General features: G+C 39.5%; 2 protein-coding genes across 2 annotated transcripts; both read right to left on the bottom strand.

Moving 5' to 3' along the window:
- Positions 1 to 322: 322 nt before the first annotated feature.
- Positions 323 to 1,378, bottom strand: LOC143848681 (trihelix transcription factor GT-3b-like). Its single transcript, XM_077357673.1, has one exon. The coding sequence runs from the start codon at positions 1,183 to 1,185 to the stop codon at positions 448 to 450; it is 738 nt and encodes a 245-aa protein (XP_077213788.1). The 5' UTR covers positions 1,186 to 1,378; the 3' UTR covers positions 323 to 447.
- An 11,929-nt stretch (positions 1,379 to 13,307) lies between these two features.
- Positions 13,308 to 15,989, bottom strand: LOC143848078 (zinc finger CCCH domain-containing protein 29-like). The gene is made up of 2 exons (XM_077356876.1): positions 15,766 to 15,989; positions 13,308 to 15,620 (listed from the first exon to the last, which is right to left on the bottom strand). Exon 2 carries the CDS (start codon positions 15,605 to 15,607, stop codon positions 13,613 to 13,615), a length of 1,995 nt encoding a protein of 664 aa, XP_077212991.1. The 5' UTR covers positions 15,608 to 15,620; positions 15,766 to 15,989; the 3' UTR covers positions 13,308 to 13,612.
- Positions 15,990 to 18,327: the final 2,338 nt, after the last annotated feature.

The following is an 18,327-nucleotide window of genomic DNA, read 5'->3' as shown; positions in this document are numbered from 1 at the left end:
GATTCCGGACATCCTCACAAAGAAAGACAGAGAAAAGTTTCAACATGTTAGAGACAACTTCAGTATAGATGGCTAAGGAGTGTCATGTTCTTAATGCACTATTTTTTTGCTTGTCCCAAAGTTTGTTGCAACATTTTACCCCAAAAAAAAAATATAGAGCTAGCGAGAGAGCGAGAGAGAATTCTCTCATTTTCTAAACCCAATAGAGTTTAATTTCTTGAGATTTCTATGTTAGAAGGTAGGCTTTTGTTTGCCTTGATTATTCCAGACAAAGCCAATTTGGTCACCTAGACTAGATATTTGTAGTTTGACACGATGTAAAGCAAGCAGAAAGATGGCAGCAGAAGATCTCATTAACATCTGGGTTCTAATCTCTAAAACATCTGGATTCTATTCTCTAAGCTTCAAACTCAAAAAAAAAGGGAAAATTAAATAAACCTGTGCTTGCTAACATGGCTTTGAGAAATCTTCATGTATGAGTTTATTCAAGAGAGTTGTAAGGAGTGCATCCCTCTTCTCAGCCCTAGCTTCCTGCCTCAACCACCTCTGCTCTTCCCTCTCTCTCCATCTTCTATCCATCAAAACCCTCTCCTTCTCTATCGATTCCATCGTCATTCTCCACTCTGTCTCTTTCCTCCTCCTCTCTTCTTCCCTCACCTCCGCCACTTCTAACCACTTCACCTCCATCTTCATTTGCTCCCTCATAAACTCCTCCAACATCTCTTTCACATCACCATTCGATTCTTTAACAGGACCTTTATTCTTTTTCATTCTCTTCCTTCTCTCACTCTCATCATTAGATTCATCTTCCTCGGACGAAGATCTAACCATCGATTTTTTATTAGACGGTCCACCTTCGCGTTCGGGTTCAAGCCATAAGAGTCTTTGCATCCTGGCCGCAAAGATGGCTCGAAGCTCGTCTTGGAAGGGGAACTGACGAGCGATTTCGGGTTCCATGGCTTCTGTTCCTTTGAAGCGAGTGACGAGGTTCTTCCACTTACACTTGCACTGATGTGGGGTTCTGTTGTGCCCTTTTTCTTTCATTTTGGATGAGATCACATCCCATAGAAGTTTGTTTCGTTTAGTGTCCATGAAGGTCTGGTCTAGCTCGGCTCGGATCGTTATGAAGTCCCTTGTCTCGTTGAGACTCCATTGAGAGAATCGGTCTGATGGGTCTGTGTTCATTTTAATGGTGTAGAAAGAGACAGATAGAGAGGTTTTGATATAGAGATAAAAATATATATAGAGAGAGAGAGAGGTTTTGATATAGAGATATAGAGAGAGGGATAGAGTACACAAGAGAGGGAGAGAGACAAAGATAGAGAATTCTAAGACAAGAGGGTAAGAGAGAGAACTCAGAGATGAGTCAATTCAAAGAGATGAAGAGAGAGGTTTTGATATTTGTATGTGGGGTGGGGTGGGGTGGTGTGAACGGTGAGATAATGTGGATGGAGTGTCAAAGGAGCGTCGCTCAGTATGAAGACTCGTTGTATCTATCTGTCTACGCGGAAACGCATCCTGTTTTCCTTTTTTCTACCGACTTTTTATAGGGAGATGATAAATTCGCACCCCATGTAAGATCATTCGCACCCCTTTACTTTGAATGAACGTAAAAAAACGTCAAAAAACGTTAAAAAAAAGTTTGTGGCGGACTTTAATGCTTTTCTGACGTCAATTGACATTAGAGTGGTGCGAATTATCTTAGAGTGGGTGCGTATTTATAGTTGACCTTTTTATATTGTTTTTTCTTCACCTTCTTCTTAATAACGCAATTGCGTTTGAACACCGTCATGCTTACGACCCTACGACTCATTTGAAACTTGGTTCTTAAGGTTCTACGCTGCCTCTTCTCTTTCATATGTGCAACATATGAATATATGATATTTCCACCACCTACTTTTCCACCATTTCCCACCTCCTTTCCTTTGTCGTTAAAATTGATTGCGTTACGTTTACACTCTTTTTTACATTGTCTGGAATGGTTAAAAGGTGTGAAAATATCATTTCGCACCTGCATATTGAAATTCAATACAAAGACAAGAGAAAATGCTTGGCAGTATGGTTTCTTTTTGCGTAATAATAGTACACTGGGACACGTGTCCATAAGAGAAGGGGGGGGGGAGCTTTGATCTTGTAGGCCATTACTAGATCGTACGCATGAGAATCCTGGGTCCCATGTAGAACAGATGATCTCAACGCTACATCTAAACTGACTCTTTCAAGGGGTTTTGAAAATTTTGACCTAGCAAGAATCAATACATTGTTATTCAATAATCAGTATGGGGGGCGTCAACGGATTTTAATCTCCGTTTTGCAGGTGTGTTAGTCAACTTTTTCTATTTAAAATGTTATTTATAGAGAAATAATATATTCGTCCCTTTTTTTTAACTTGGGACACCCCTCCAGTGTAAAAGAGCAGTCATAAATACACTAGAGGGGGCTGTCCTAAGTAAAAAAAGGGGCGAATATATCACTTCCCTATTTATATTTTATTCTTTGATTTAGTTTATGTATTAAAATACAGTACTCAAAAAAAAAAAAAAGTAAAAATTGCCAATGGAGGACATCAAAATATGAGAATTGCCAACGGGAGACACTTTTGAAAAATTGTTAAAGAGGGTTGATAACCCCCTTTTGAGAGGCTGATAACCCCATTCCGTCCCTCTCTAACAATTTTTCAAAAGTATGCCCCCCGTTGGCAATTCTCGTACTTTGATGTCGCCCATCGGCAATTTTTCCAAAAAAAAAATCTTCTTTTTTGACGAGTTCCCCAGTTTAAGTTAAACTAAGGAAAGCTATTGCCTCCTGATGTCATGGCAATAACTGATTTCCCCAGTTTTCATGGCCCGGTCATAAAACGAATTCTTCTAATAGAGATTTGCTAGGGACCATCGCAGAAGGCATTTAGCAGGGTGGCTGTTGCATGTGAGAGCAGCCACATAGGCTCAGATTTTGTCTTATTCACTTATTCATCTGAGGTGGCTGCTCTCTCATGCAACGGTCGGTCTGCAAAATGCCTTCTGGGATGGACCTAGCAAATCCCCGCCTAATATTGTTCTACAATATATGTAAAGGAAGTAATAAATTCGCCCCCTTAGATTTTCTTCACCAGGACAGCCCCCTCTACTGTATTTATGATTCTCGTTTTACACTAAGGGGTGGCTTGGAAAGAAAAGGGGGTGAATTTATCATTGCTCTATCGTGATGGGCCATGGCCCCATAGTGTATGTTGGGACCCACTAGCAGAGATACGTAGATCTTATCTTTGAATCACAGGTATTTGAAAATGACCAACGTACTTCTACGGATTATCTTGCTGAAAAAAAATCAAATGATCATTAAATCCCTGTTTGTTTTATATTTTGAGAACGGATTGTGACTTCCAAATTGATTACTGGACTCGAAATTATAATTAATTTTGAGCCCAGTAATTAGATTTGCAATCACAATTGGTTCTCAAAATCTAAAGGCCCTGTGTGCTTTGAATTTTGAGAACCAATTGTTAGTCCAAAACTGATTACTGGACTCAAAATTATATTTGGGCCCTTTGAGAACCAATTGTGAGTTCAAAACTGATTATCGGACTCAAATTTACTCAATAAATAATCAGTTTTGGTCTCGCGATCGGTTCTCAAATATCAAAAATAAACTTGGCACAAAGTTGAGTCTAATAATCAGTTTTGGAATCACAACCGGTTCTCAAAATCCAAAAAATCAGGACCAAAACAAACAGGGAGTATGGATTTCAAAAGTAAATTATTGCTGACGTTTTTTTCTAGGGAAATGATAAATGCGCCCATTTTCATCACTTGGGACACCTAACTGCACTGTACGTTGCAATCAGGTCACTTCGTTCCTTCAAATGTGAAGTACATCAGCAACTTTGCAGTCTTAGATACACTGTCGCTGGGTGTCCCGAGTAATGAAAAGGGGCGCATTTATCATTTCCCTTTTTTCTATTTCAAAAGTATTTGCTTGGATCACAGTGGGTCTTCAAAGACTTCAGTTAAAATAAGAGAAGTCGGTTCTTAAGTCTCTTGGATAGTAAATTATCACTCATCTAGTGTTTATAATACGGCTACAGTATCCAAAATAATAGCCTGTGAATATATGTATTGTAATATGAGCCCTATCCAAGGCTATTACTGTCATGTAATTATTTATTGTATATAAATAGCAACCAAAAGTCATAACGGACTAAAGTTGCAGATTCTCTCTCTATCATCAAATCTCTTCAGGGTATCAGTCTCCGGGTAGATCTTCCACGCAAAATTCTCTCTTCAACACCAACATTCTTTCTTTTTAAAAATATCCCCCCTATCAATCTTCTTTTACGCCTATAATAATCTCTCTTTAACGCCATTTTTTTCTCCTCAAATCACTTTCTTTTTCGATTTCTTCAACGCCTATTTTTTAGATTTCTCTCTTTAATTTTGTTCTTATATTTCTTTAACCCCCTATGATGGCTTTTCCCACAAACGCAGAAACTGTTAGGCAGGGCCCTTTAAGCCTGTCACATACCAAGCGGGTCCCACCCAGTCCCATACCTAGACGGGCCCCACTTAGGACCATAACATACAACCAGGCTTCTTCACCCGCCGTCCTCGGCGGCCCACTCTATGACGGCTTTCAACTCTGGCCTTTTTTTCCAGGTAGCCCTTTTCACAGGTCGCCCAAGCACGGGATGTGGTGGTTGCTCTGATACCAAATGTTAGGTACCTTAACGATACGCCAAAAGCTCCAGAGCTGATGGAACGCATTAGGCAAGGCCCTTTAAACCTGTCCCATACCAGGCTGGGTCCCACCCAGTCCCATACCTAGGTGGGCCCCCACTTAGGACCGTAACAGAAACTTCACAACTCGACCAAAATCCCCCCCATCTTCTGTCACTTCTTCTCTAACCTCTTCTCATCATGTTTTCAAAATTACAAATATCAAGTCCCTTGTTAATGTCAATCTTGATCAAGAGAATTTTATTCTCTGGCAAACAATATTTATTCCAATCTGACAACCATTGTAACCGAAACTGGCGAAACAATTATCAACCCTGAATTTCTACTTTGGAAACGAATTGATGACGGGATTGTTTCTTGGCTAAATGCCACTCGATCTTTCGACAGATGTACTCAAACACATCCTAATTCCTTATCAATCCTTAACAACGACACAAACTTTGACTGCCATTGAAAAGTTTTTCCATGATCAAGCTAGCGCTCACTACCTCCAACTAAAAATGGAATTCAATGATCTTAAGAAAGAAAATAAAACAATGGATGTGTTCCTCCAAGAAATTAAAAACATCTCTGATTCTCTAACAATGATAGGACATCCTTTAGATGATGCTGATCTCGTTATGCAAGCCTTGAATGGCTTACCTTCGGAATATGATAGTTATGTTGCTGCAATTACTGCTCACCCTCCATTACCAAAATTTGATCAAATACAACCTGTTCTTTTGGCTCAAGAGCATAGAAAAACAAGAGCTCACCCTCCATTACCAAAATTTGATCAAATACAACCTGTTCTTTTGGCTCAAGAGCATAGAAAAACAAGAACTCATCCTTCAACGCCACCATTAGACAAAGCTTTTTTTTATTAGTCGTGGCCATGGTTACCGTGGAGGAAGGGGTGGGCGTGGTCGTGGTGGACGTTTCGCCTACAACACCCCTTCAACCTACGGTCGTGGAAGAGGTAATCAAAACCAATCCTTCCTTTATCGTGAATTACATTAGTCAAAGAACTTGCTTCCTCCTAATTCTACAACCTCTTCACCCAGTATACTTAGTCGTCCTCCTATTTCTACAACTCCAAATAGGGATATATGTTAAATTTGTAACAAGCCTAATCATGTAGCGATTGACTGTAAAAATTTCTTCAACCAGGCTTATACTTCTAATCATCTTTCCTCAATCTTTTGCTGCTATGAACATTAATACTAATTCAAACCAAATCTGGTATCCTGACACTGGTGCAACCTCTCATATGACTCCATTAGAAGGTAATATCTCAATTATAACTCCTTATCATGGCTCAGATCGAATTTATGTGGGAAATGATCACTTACTTATCATTTCACATATAGGGAATTCGACACTAAAGACAAAAAATTATAATTTTAAGATGAAAGATGTTTTAGTTGTTCCATCTCTGACAAAGAATTTACTTTCCGTACAAAAATTTGCAAATGATAATAATGTTTCCTTTGAATTCCATTCTTCTGGTTTTTGTGTCAAGGATTTGGCAACAAAGAAACCCCTCCTACATTGGAGTAACCGTGGTTCCTTATATCCGCTATCTCATCCACTTGCTCGTGTAGAACCCGCAACAGAAGAAGCCCTCTCTACTACGAGAGTTTCACCGACTATATGGCATAATAGACTTTGCCATCCTCGCAAACCTTCACTTCAATTTATGTTTCATTCTGTTCTATTAGATGATTGTTCAAAATGTACAGATATTTGTAATGCTTGTGAACTTGGAAAAGGTACAAGATTGCCTTTCTCAATCTCTCCTTCTCGTTCTAATTTTTCATTGGAAATAATTCACTCGGATGTTTGGATGTCACCTGTAACAACCTTTTCTGGTTATAAATATTATGTATTATTTTTAGATTACCATTCCAGAATCCTGGGTGTATCTTTTGAAACAGAAGTCTGAAGTCTTTCATTATTTTAAAATTTTCAAGGCTAAAGTTGAAAATATTTTTCCCTATAAAATTAAATTCTTATAGTGTGATGGAGGTGGAGAATATTTTAAATACTAATTTTCGAGAATTTCTAAATGCAACGGGCATTCAAACTCGTATTTCTTCACCATGTACTCCTCAACAAAATGGAGCTTCGGAACGAAAAACATCGTACTCTCCTAAACATGGTTCGTTCCATGCTATTTCAAACAAATTTGCCGTCGTCTTTTTGGGCAGAGGCATTGATCACAGCCGTTCATGTCTTAAACTTGTTACCTTCTTCAACTTTGAATTTTCAAATCCCATATTTTATTCTGTTTAACCAATCACCTAATTATCATTCACTTAGAGTTTTTGGCTTCCTATGTTACCCTAATCAAACGTCTACTACCCTATCATCAAATCTCTTCACAAAACACCCTCACAATGGCAGCATTTTTAGTGTCACAGCTATGCTCACAAGTCCCACCTTAAGGGACTTTTTTACACTACTTTTTGTACAAAGACAAACCTTAATAGATCTCCACCCTTGATTTGATAACCCAACCTCTAATCTGGACCCTAATACATTTTTGGCAGCAAAAACTCACTAAAAGACTAACATAAAGTAATCTAAGTAGAGGGATTTTATATGTTGCGGCACGAAGAAGTCCAGTATTTTTCGAAAGGTCATGTGATTCGCTCTTTGTAGGATGATCTAAACTGTTCATTTTAAGAGGAAAAATATTTCTAAAATGTCCCACCGTTTTTAGAGAAAAACAGAAATAACCTGAACCAACCCTATTCCATTTTTACTTAGATGAACTTTTAACCTATGATAATATATATCCCTCTACATTAACCACAATCGCATCATTCACCTCTAGATCGTGCAAAGAAAAATTCATCATCAAAGTTTATCTTGCAATTCAAACAGGGCCTAAATTACCAATGAATTTCTAGTCATGATTAGAGGCGATTGTCTTCAGAATGCCACATAATTTAATAAAAGATTGGGTTGTGTAAAAACAAGGGTTTTGGGCATGTCCCTTTGATTTATGATATTTATGCATAACTTTGGCCAGTAAAAACTAATAATTACCGGTAGTCACTGGTAGACCGCCGGTAAAGATTGATAAAACACCTGTAAAACCGACACTAATCTATTGTAGTGCTACATCAATACCTTCCGTGATCTTGAACACAGAGCAGACTAAAAACATATATCTTGCACATGAAAGTCATCACAAGACTCATTCTGACCACATTCTAATATTCTAACCATATGCTACAAAAGTCAAGGATCAAGAGCCCGGACGGGTGTGGGCTCTTCGACATAAGTCTCGGGTTTGCTCCCTGGAGACGTGTGATCGAATCCCACCCGGGCTTACCCGATGCGCGTGGTTTATGGGCTATTGCGCGTATCTGTAGGGAATAGTCCTACTTCCAAAGGGGGTGGGGACACCCTACGTCACCCAAAAAAAAAAAAAAAAAAGTCAAGGATCATTTTCTATACAGATCCTTGAAAATTTTGCTCAAATTCAATAACCTTGACGTATATAGTACGTAATATGATTGACCTTGGACTCAAAGCATTAGGTATGTTTTTTTTTTTTTTCTATATACCTTAGGCCGAATAAAAAAATAAAACTCATGTGAATACCACAACCATCTTCCATGTCGATGGCTCAAAGTATGTTTACCATTAGGGAAGTGATATATTTGCCTTTTTTTCACTTGAGACACAGTCCCCTCCAGTGTATTTATGACTACTCTTTTACACTAGAGGGGCTGTCCCAATTAAAAAAAGGGCCCTTACAATAATATATTTCAATACCCCATCATCAGAATTAGGAATAGCCACTCTATCCCTCTGTATCCACTAATGTCACAGCTTTTGAACTATCACATAAATCTCTTGTGGTATGCTATATTCAAGGGTGCCCTTGCAAAAATGGGCTGAAAGGGCAACAAGGTGCATTTAGTACTCTTTGACTTCAACCATCATTGATGCATGATGGTGAGGTGCAGCCAATGGGGCACCTTTCAGCCCATTTTTTCAAGGGCACAGTTAGCATTCCTCAGATCTCTCTTTATCATAGGTTGAGTGCTCCTTTATCATTCAATTTATTATTATTATTATTATTATCGAAGAATGCTGCATGCATTATTGCAATATAAATTTATAAGGGATTTGATAGGCAATTTTGCATGACTTTTGCATGAGAGAACAGCCACCTCAGATGGTTAGGGATCCTTGGTGGGAAGTGGACGGTTATTTCAATGCCGTAGGGAGTTTCTCATTCTAATCATCTCTAATATTAATCAAAATTCAGTACTATGCCACATCTACCATTTGTATGCTATGCTGATGGTCTCGAATGCAAAACAAACCGTGATATCCATAATTGAAGAGCCATCTAAAGAATATGCCATTGATGTGGTTTTCGTACATAGTTGGGAAGGCTATTTTGCTAGTGGCCGAGGTTAGCCACCCTGATGAGTGTATGGAGGCAAGATGTGATGCTGGTTACGTACAAATTTCTTGGTCAGATAGAATTTCTAATTCTAGATAAGTTAGAATCCTTATTGGATTAGGATTAGTTAGTATTTTAGTTGAGAGAAATTAGGAAGCAAGAAGAGCTTCTATAAATATGGACGAATGCTGTATATTGGATATCTTTCATGGAATAATAAGCTTAGTTTTAGTTTTTATTTCTTCCATGTAGATTCAAGGGTTTGTTTTATCAAAGAAGACGATGTTCTTCTTCAACGGATTGGAAGTGGTGATCTTCGCCTTTCATTCCATACGCTTCGTACATGTCATGCCCACATTTAAGTCTCTTTAATTTCCTCTTTCTAAGTAAATTTTCTCCAAGCTTAAAATCTTGCCCAACACTTAATTGAAGGCCGCCCTTGCAAAAATCCACTGCAAAGGCGCCCCCATTGGATCCACGTCACCCATTTAATTTATATTTTACATTGCCCTTATTAATGCAATTGGGTGATGTGGATCCAATGGGCCCCCTACCCTCTGCCCAAACGTATTCCAATTAGATTTGTAATAAATGAGCACATGTTAGGGAACTTTATAGTGCAAGGGTGCCCCATTGGATCCCGTTAACCATTTAATTTATATTTTTCAATGCCGTTATAAATCCAATAGGGTGACGTGGATCCAATGGGCCCCCTTTCCTCTGCCTGAATATATTCCAATTATATTTGTAATAAATGTGCGGAACATTAAATTAATGAAGGGTTGTATAGGGACAGAAATCAGTTAGATAGTGTAATGGAAGATTTTAAGGAGAGTGAAACAATTAACCGAAAGAGAGAACAGATTGAAGGAGAGGTTGTCTGGATGCATGGGTAAAAAAAAAAAAAAAAAACGGACCAAGGGACATATTGATCCCGAGAAAAGTGCAAAGGAAACGACAATCATCAATCGCTATGAGAATAGATTTCACAACTACAATCTACCACATATGAGCTAAAAGAACTCAAATCAACTCAACTCAACTCAACAAAGCCTTTGTCCCAAACTAGTCGGGGGTTGGCTAAATGAATCCAATAGAAAAACTTTCATAAAAAAGGTGAAAGAAATCTACTCTGCTATGATCCTGGCTCTAGTTGGGTTCGTCTACGTGGATCATTTTTTTCCACTCTATCCGATCCAAGGTCATGTTCACTGTTATGTTCCTAGCTACCAATTCTGTCATCATTGTTTCTACCCAAGTTGTTTTCGGTCTGCCCGTACATCTTTTTACTCCATCAACTTGGCACAAGTCGCCTCTTCTCACTGGAGCTTCCAAAGGCTTACGTTGGATATGTCCAAACCATCTTAAGTGGTGCTCTCTCATCTTCTCCTCAATTGGAGCCAGCCCCACTTTTTTACGAATGTCTTCATTTTATAATTCTATCTAACCTTGTGTGTTCGCACATCCATCTAAGCATTCGCATCTCCGCTACACTCATCTTATGCACATGCTGCTTCTTGGTGGCCCAACACTCTGAGTCATATAGCATGGCTGGCCTCACATAATAATTGAAGGTTTGTCAAAACACACAATAATTGCTATGAAAAACATCCTAGGTGACATCAAAAGCAAGTTCTTACACTTGAAGTTGGATGACATTGGCAACCAAAGGAAAAGAGAACTTGAGGCAAAATCTAGGATGCGCCATCCTCTCGAAGGAGCCAAAGAAGAAAATGTGAAGATTGAAGAAACCTGAAAAAGGAAGTTTCAAAATCTAACACCGAGGGGTCCCTCTTATAGGAAAATGCAGTTAGAGGAGGTATCATTCGAGACTCATTTGGAAATATAACTGCCATGTTCTCTATTCTTGCAATGCGATACCATATGGAGAACTGTAGATTGAATAGATTCAGAAGTCGAGGTTGTATCATTAGAAAGGAAACACGTTGTCCATGGATAGAGTTAACCACACTTGCAAATATTGAAGAATCTCTACAGAAGTTCAAGAAATGGAAAATCTGTCACATATGGAGACAAGCAAATTCTGCCGAGGTATTCTTTCTAAGTTTAGCACACTTAAAGGAACCAATATTCCCAATTTCCATTCACCTCCCAGTCCCACTGTACTAAATATTGTTCATCATGAAACTGAAGGGAAGGATCATGTAAGCCTATAATGTTTATCTTTTCTTTTTTAATACATCCGCTAGGGGTGTGAAAAACCTAGCTTACCTATTGAAAAACTCCATGGAAAATGATTTTTCCAGCATTTAGCAAAATTATTTTTCATGAAAAATCTTTTCCAAAATCGAAAATTTACCCGGTTTTTGGAGGAAAATTGGAAACCTACTAAACCTAGAATTCCTTCACATGAAATACTATTTTCCATAGAAAACATTTTACTTCCCTAACATCAAGAATGGAAGGCCAAAAATACGACCATGAAAGATCTAGTCATTTATGTTAGAATATGTGAGATGTTGGATTGGGTTGAGGTTCACCGTTGGATTGTCTTGGTGTAAATTAGGCAAGAAGGTTAAGAGAGGTAACCTAGCTAGTGATTGAATTAGAAATTAGGCTAGATTTATAACAGTATATGCAATTGATATCTTCAGTCATATGATTGATAATCACACTAAACTTTAGGAAGGGTGTTTGGCAGCTATGAAAATTATTTCGTGGAAATTGTTATAAAAATAAAAGTTGAAAAAGGAGGGAGAAAAGAGTTGAGTGAACATGAGCAGAGAGAGCATGAGAAATTTTTAGGTAGGAGTTAAATTTTTAACTTGAGGGTGTAAATAATACTTCACCAATACACCAAATGCTTGGGGGTTGATTGGAATGCGTTATGCTAGGCTCTTTAATCTTGTCTCATACTCGTCTAGGTCACACCTAGTCCCATACTTGGGAAGGGCCCCACTTAGGACTGTAACATTCACCGCGCTTAAGCACCTCGTCGTCCTCGATGTGGCGGCTTTTACTTTGGTCTTTTTCATATGGCCGGTTCCGCAGGTCACTCCTTCCATGACTCGATCACATGACGTGGTGGCTGCTCTGAATACCAAATGTTAAGTAGCTAATCAATAGGACAAAAACTTCAAACCTGGTAACAAATTAGGCTAGGCCCTATCCGCCTAAAGGAAAAAAAAATACTCATACTCTAATTCAAATCGAATATTTTTCTTGTTTTCCAGGGATTTTCATGCTCCATCACTAATTCAAATCGAATATTTTTCTTGTTTTCCAGGGATTTTCATGCTCCATCACGCCCATCCTTTCAAAGTCTCTCCCTCCCTTCCCATTACTCACAACTGGCCTCACTAATATTCCTTGATATGGCCTTAATCAATCTACTTCGATTGCATGTTAATAGCTTTTCCCAAACTGCAACAAATTTTCTTACATACGAGGAATGGTAAACTGAAGGGTGCCCTTGCGGCTGGGTTTCCTTGCGCAAACCCAGCCGCAAGGGCACGCTATTGGATCCACTTTACCCAACCGCCTATCAGAAGAGGGAGTGCAAAATTATTTCCCCAGATATGTATGTATAGGTCTCATTATTTCCACAGATATGCATGTTAGAAGAGTGTAAATCCTCAAATTGTCATTATCATCAGGCCCTACATAATCCGTTCTACCTTATCATCTTTGTCTGAAATCAACACTACCATTCTAAAAGCATCCGAATTGTAGAACTACCATTCTAAGAGCATCAGCTGTAAGCATTAAATTCTTCTCTGGTCCACAGATGATTTAGTAGATATAATAACAAACAAAAGAAGACTGATATTTCCTCTAATACAGGTGGATGAACAGCATTTATCATCAATGTGCTTGGTTCAGTTTCAACTCCTGTTCACTTCATTCAATTCTAATTTCTCTTAACTGTTCAATTCATTCAATTCTAATTTCTCTTAACTGTTCAATTCATTTAATTCTAATTTCTCAATGTTCTACTCTTGCCGGTTCAATTCATTCAATTCTCATTTCTCTGACCAGTTCAATTCATTCAATTTTCATTTCTCTATGTTCTCCTCTTACCACTTCAATTCATTCAATTTTCATTTCTAGATGGCAGTTGCTTAACCCACCAACCAAAAACAAAGAAAACACATCAGCGCCATCATACTTCATGGAAAATGCATTGCCACACATGAACAGCAAGATAGAAAAGAAAGTTTTTCCCCTTTCAATTATAGATGTATACAGCCCTTAACAATGGAAGACACTTCATCTGTTGCGGTTACAACACAAGACCCATCTCCACCATTTTCTACTTTTCTTATACCTAAAATACCTCGTGAAAAAAAACTAAGAACTTGCTAACATATATGAATTTCAAACAGAATGTTACTACTCTGCAGAAGCTCTTTTTTCACCTTACCTCCATATAACAAAGAAAACAAAAGATTAAAAAAATGACAAGAAATTTATCAGGTTAATTTGATAGGGATGATGGTGATGAGCTACTTCAAGCCACCATCTGCTCCTGCTCCATATACATCTGCTCAGCCCAAGGAGACATCATCTCTGAGGGATGAAACTCGCCGTTGAGATGATGATTATACTGCTGGGATGGATTTTCCTTCACCAGAGAATGCACCCAAGAAACATCGGGCTCGTCGATTGTTGCCGTCGGGGCATTCGATGCTGGCGGAATGCCACTGTTGCGGAATGCAAAAGAGGCAGATTTCTTAAACTTGTTCAGCTCTTCCCCTTGAATTCCCCAATCCAACTTTCCATTAGGCGAGCTCCAATCAGACATCATTGCTGAATTTGGCGCAATACCCGGCGGGCGATTCACTGTGCTCCTGTCAATGAAGCTCTGGCTCCGTTTCGCAAACGCAGCAGACCTCGAGTTCATGACAGCCGCGGCCGCCGACAAAGACGAATCAAGGCCAAAAGAGGAAGGTGTCGACACCCTCACCGGAGAAGAAGATATGCCCCCATAGCCGGAATGGCGAAGGGGGGATTGGAATTGAGCTGATTTCAGTGCTTGTAATTGCGAAATTGAGGAAGGATCAATAGACCCAAATACATCTTCAAGGTTGGACGGAGTTAGCAGTCCACCAGAGGCGGCTCTGCTGAATTTACCACTCCGACTACCCGCCGAGGAGGCAAGGGCGGCCGCCAGAACATTCGCTCGGCCGGAGAGATTCGAGAGGTTCGAAATCTCATCAATCAATTGCTGCTGATGGGCAGATTCCAATCCAGCAATATCCATCTCCAAATCAAAATCCCTAGCACTCAACGCCGTCTTAAGCCTACTACCCGGAAGCTGCAACGCCGGCGGGATTCCATTCTGCCATAACGCGGCCGCTCCTCCATTCGAAGATGGTGACATAGGTGGGGTTGAAGTTGGAATCATCAGCATAGAAGAAGAGGACGCAGACCCAGGAAGAGATAAAGATAAAGGACCCATAGACCCCAATTCAAAAGAACCAACAGGCGAAGACGAAGATCTAGGCGAAGGTATAGCAGACCCAGTAGAGGCATAAAGAGGGCGAAGCTCATCAGGCTTATGTGCAAAAAAGCAGACCCTTCTAGTGCATCCAGTTTCATCCTTACATAGCCTAGTTCTATACTGTGCCGGGTGAAGCCAACACTCAAACACCCCATGTGCATAATCACAAGCATCCCCTTGTCTACACGCCCCCTTTCGAAATTCAGGACATGGAACACAGCTGTAATGATACTTCCTCGGATCCCTTCTCCTCGCATTCTCACCAGGATGTACAAAAGGGCACTCAGTCCAGTCATGCGAATACGCCCTAGAACAAGGTTTCACCTTGAATGAATACATCCTAAATTCATCAGTCCCAAAAATCCCATTCTTAATATCAGGCATTGAAGGATCAATCGGATACTCTTTCTTCTCTGTAACCTGCTGATTGTGAAGTTCTTCACAATCAGACGAAAAAAAATCAAATTTTTCTTCTCCTTTATTCAATAACATATCCAGAATCTTCATCTTTAACCCACCAAACCGCCTCATCGCAGGCGAAATCACGTCTCCAGGACGGTTCCCATTAGCATCAACACAATTCACATCGGCCGAGGCGTCTAACAACAGTTTTACAATCTCCGGCGAGGCCGGAGAACCTCCGGCAGCGGCCAAGTGGAGGGCGGTGACGCGGTCAGAACCACAGACCCTATTCACATCGATAGACCCATCTCTCTCAATTAGGTATTTCACCGCAGAAATGCTTCCAAACATGGAGGCAATCATCAATGGTGTCCTTTGCTCAAAACCCATCTTCTTTGATCCGATACAGCGGCCGTACCAGAGACTTGTCTCATCAACGGCAAGAGATTCTTCTTCAACGGTTCGTTTGAAGGAGATTAGATCATCTGAGGCTGAGAATTCGAGCAAGATTGAAGAACCCTTTTGGGTTTTAATTTCACAATCCATACCGAAACCAGGTGGGACTAGTTTCCTCTTGTTGCTCTCTGGACCAGTACACATCTTCTTTCTCTATCTGCAAAAATGATCAGAAAGGAAATAAATTCACGTGTACTAAAAAAACTGAAGAGGAAATAGAAAAAAAGAACTTTTTTTATCCAAGCCCAGATTTTTTAGGAGAAGGGTTCTTAAAAAAAAACCATATAGAGACAGATTCATACCTAGGGTTTTACGGCAGGAGGAAAGAAGGGTTTTTTTTGTTGTTGTGAGAGAGAGGAGCGAGGGTCGAGGACGAGTCTCTATGTGGGGATTTGTGGGGGTTTTGTAGGGAAGGAGGTAGTGGAGAGAAGGAGGGAGGAAAGAGGCAAAAAAGAAAAGGACAGAGAGAGAAAAAAAGGAAGCTCCAATGAAAGTTTCTTCTTTCTCTCTACTTTCCTTTTTCCCTTCTGGTCAAAAGCCCACCACACCCATGACCTTTCTTTCCACAAATTACAGCTAAATTATATCTAAATGACATTCAAATGCGCATTATATAAACATGTTTTGATAGTGCCACTCCTCTTTGATTTTTTTCAAAGTCTAGTGATCTACTGTTCTGTCTTACATGAGATTAGGGCTTATAAAATTCAACGCTTTAGATGCTATAGATCAAGGGTGCAAGGATCATTCGACTAAGGTGGTCTAATAGAATATGGACTGAGAATGCTAAAAAGAAAGTCAAATGTTAGACACTTTTATGTGATGGTATTCACTGGTCCAACATGCAATCCTAAATCTAGGCCAAATTCTAGTAAGAACGCCTTGATCCAACGTCCTTAATCTATCAAGCCTCGTTTAGACTCCATTTGTTTCGGATTTTGACAATTGATTGTGTTAGTGCCCAAATCTACTTTGCTCAGACATGCTTCGGTAGAGGCTCGACCTATGCTCAAAGAACCCTCAGAGTTTGGACTTCAGATACCGAAGCACGACCTGTGCTCGTCCTACGCTCGAAGAACACTCGGAGATTGTACTTTAGAAGACCACTCTAAGAAATCGGCACACAAACAGAAAGTGAATTGTTGAAGATGTGTATCTTCGAGCGTGGGGGTCTTTTATAGATCAAGAGTCCTACGCAATTTAGAGTAGTTGCCTCTTTGGGAGTCTTTTTCTTATTAGTCGAGTTCCCTGTGAAGTAAGTTTATAGGCACCGAGTTTTCTCATGGAGGTCGGTTTCTATTTTAAACCAAATACTTTTAGGAAAGTTGTCGTGCTAGGTTCAGTCTTTCCCTAGGACTCTTTCCTATTTATTCAGAGTTGCTAACCATAGAGACGGAGAGTCCTTACCCTTGTTAAGGTTTATAGGCTGTTTGTTTTAGATTTTGAGAACTGATTGCGAGTCCAAAGGATGATTATTGGACTCAAAATTAAACGTAATTGCGATTCCAATAATCATTTTTGGGACTCACAATCAATTTTCAAAATCCAAAATCGTTAATTTTTGTTCTCCTTTTATCAACGACAGCGTTGAGCATGAGACTAAGATCGTACGGTTCTGACTCCTAATGTTCTACAAGATCAACGGTCCTTATTTTCCCAATTGGAAATTGAGGAAAGTAGAAAATGCTCTTTCCACTAGGCTCTTTGGAGCCATCCCAAAAGGCCAAAAAAGTTGGATGAAAAATATCACACTTCTACTGACACGTGGCGGTGTACAATTGACACGCCTTTGACCGAGGTTACAGAGAAGGAAGATTCCAGTCGGTCATGGCTTGCGCGTTTACTGTACAACGCTGAGGTGGCGTGTCGACAACCGTCAGCTGTCCCCACCTTGACACCTTCTCGATAGCTTCTATCGCCCCCATTAACAAACAAATACTCGCCTCTACATTATCTGCTATCCGAGACACAGCCCAACATTGATAGAGACCCCACAAGGCCACAAATAGAGACTTGAGAGGGCCATAATCTTCCAAGCTTAATTATTAAAAAACCCTTCTAAAAATTATTCACCCCATAGAGACTTGTGATGGCAGTATTCTTCTGGGGTTATTATAAAAAACCCTTGTAAAAAAAAAATCACTCCACAGTCCACAAACTAATTTTTTTCCTGCCTTAAAAAAAGAAAAAAAAAAAAAAAAGTCTCTTGGTAGGTAGGAAAAAAATAATTTAAGACCATGTTTGGCAACCTTGAAAAAAATATTCCATTGATTTTTTATCCAGCCAATTGTGAGAGATGGGCCGGGGAGGGAAGAAGTTGAGAGGGTGGGAGCATAGTTAGCAATTTTTTTTGAGAAAAGCACATTTTATCGGTTTGCCGTTTAATACTCCATTTTAAAACTTTTACCATAAAAGCACCTTTTTTAGCCGAGGAATTCTAGACCGAAGCGAGCCCTTGCAAAAAAGAGGTGAAAGGGCTCTCCTATTGGCTGCACATCACCATCCTGCATTAATAACCGTTGAAAATTCAAGCATGATGGTGATGTGCAGCCAATGCAGGAGCCCTTTCACCTCTTTTTTGCAAGGGCTCCCTTCAGTCTAGAATTCCTCTTTTTAGCAAAGCATTTAAAACACGTTTAAAATGCGTTTTAAAATGCATTTTTAAGGTCAACTTTACACCTCTATTTTGTAAATGACAAACTTTTTAACACAATTTTTTGTGTTCTCTTTTTTTTACTATGTATTTTAATCCAATATGTATTAAACTTGAAGTTTTCCATCCCGGCTTTTTTTTTTTTTTTTTTTGTGTGGGATGAATCACGCTTTTCTAACCATGGGTGGGAGTGAGGGGAGCATGAAAATCT

Source organism: Tasmannia lanceolata, unplaced genomic scaffold, assembly GCF_043159265.1.
Source record: "Tasmannia lanceolata isolate RefF3 unplaced genomic scaffold, GAP_Taslan_0.1 ptg000016l, whole genome shotgun sequence".
Lineage (NCBI taxonomy): Eukaryota > Viridiplantae > Streptophyta > Magnoliopsida > Canellales > Winteraceae > Tasmannia > Tasmannia lanceolata.
The sequence above is the reverse complement of the archived record's forward strand: the minus strand, read 5'-3'. Positions and strand labels throughout refer to the sequence as shown.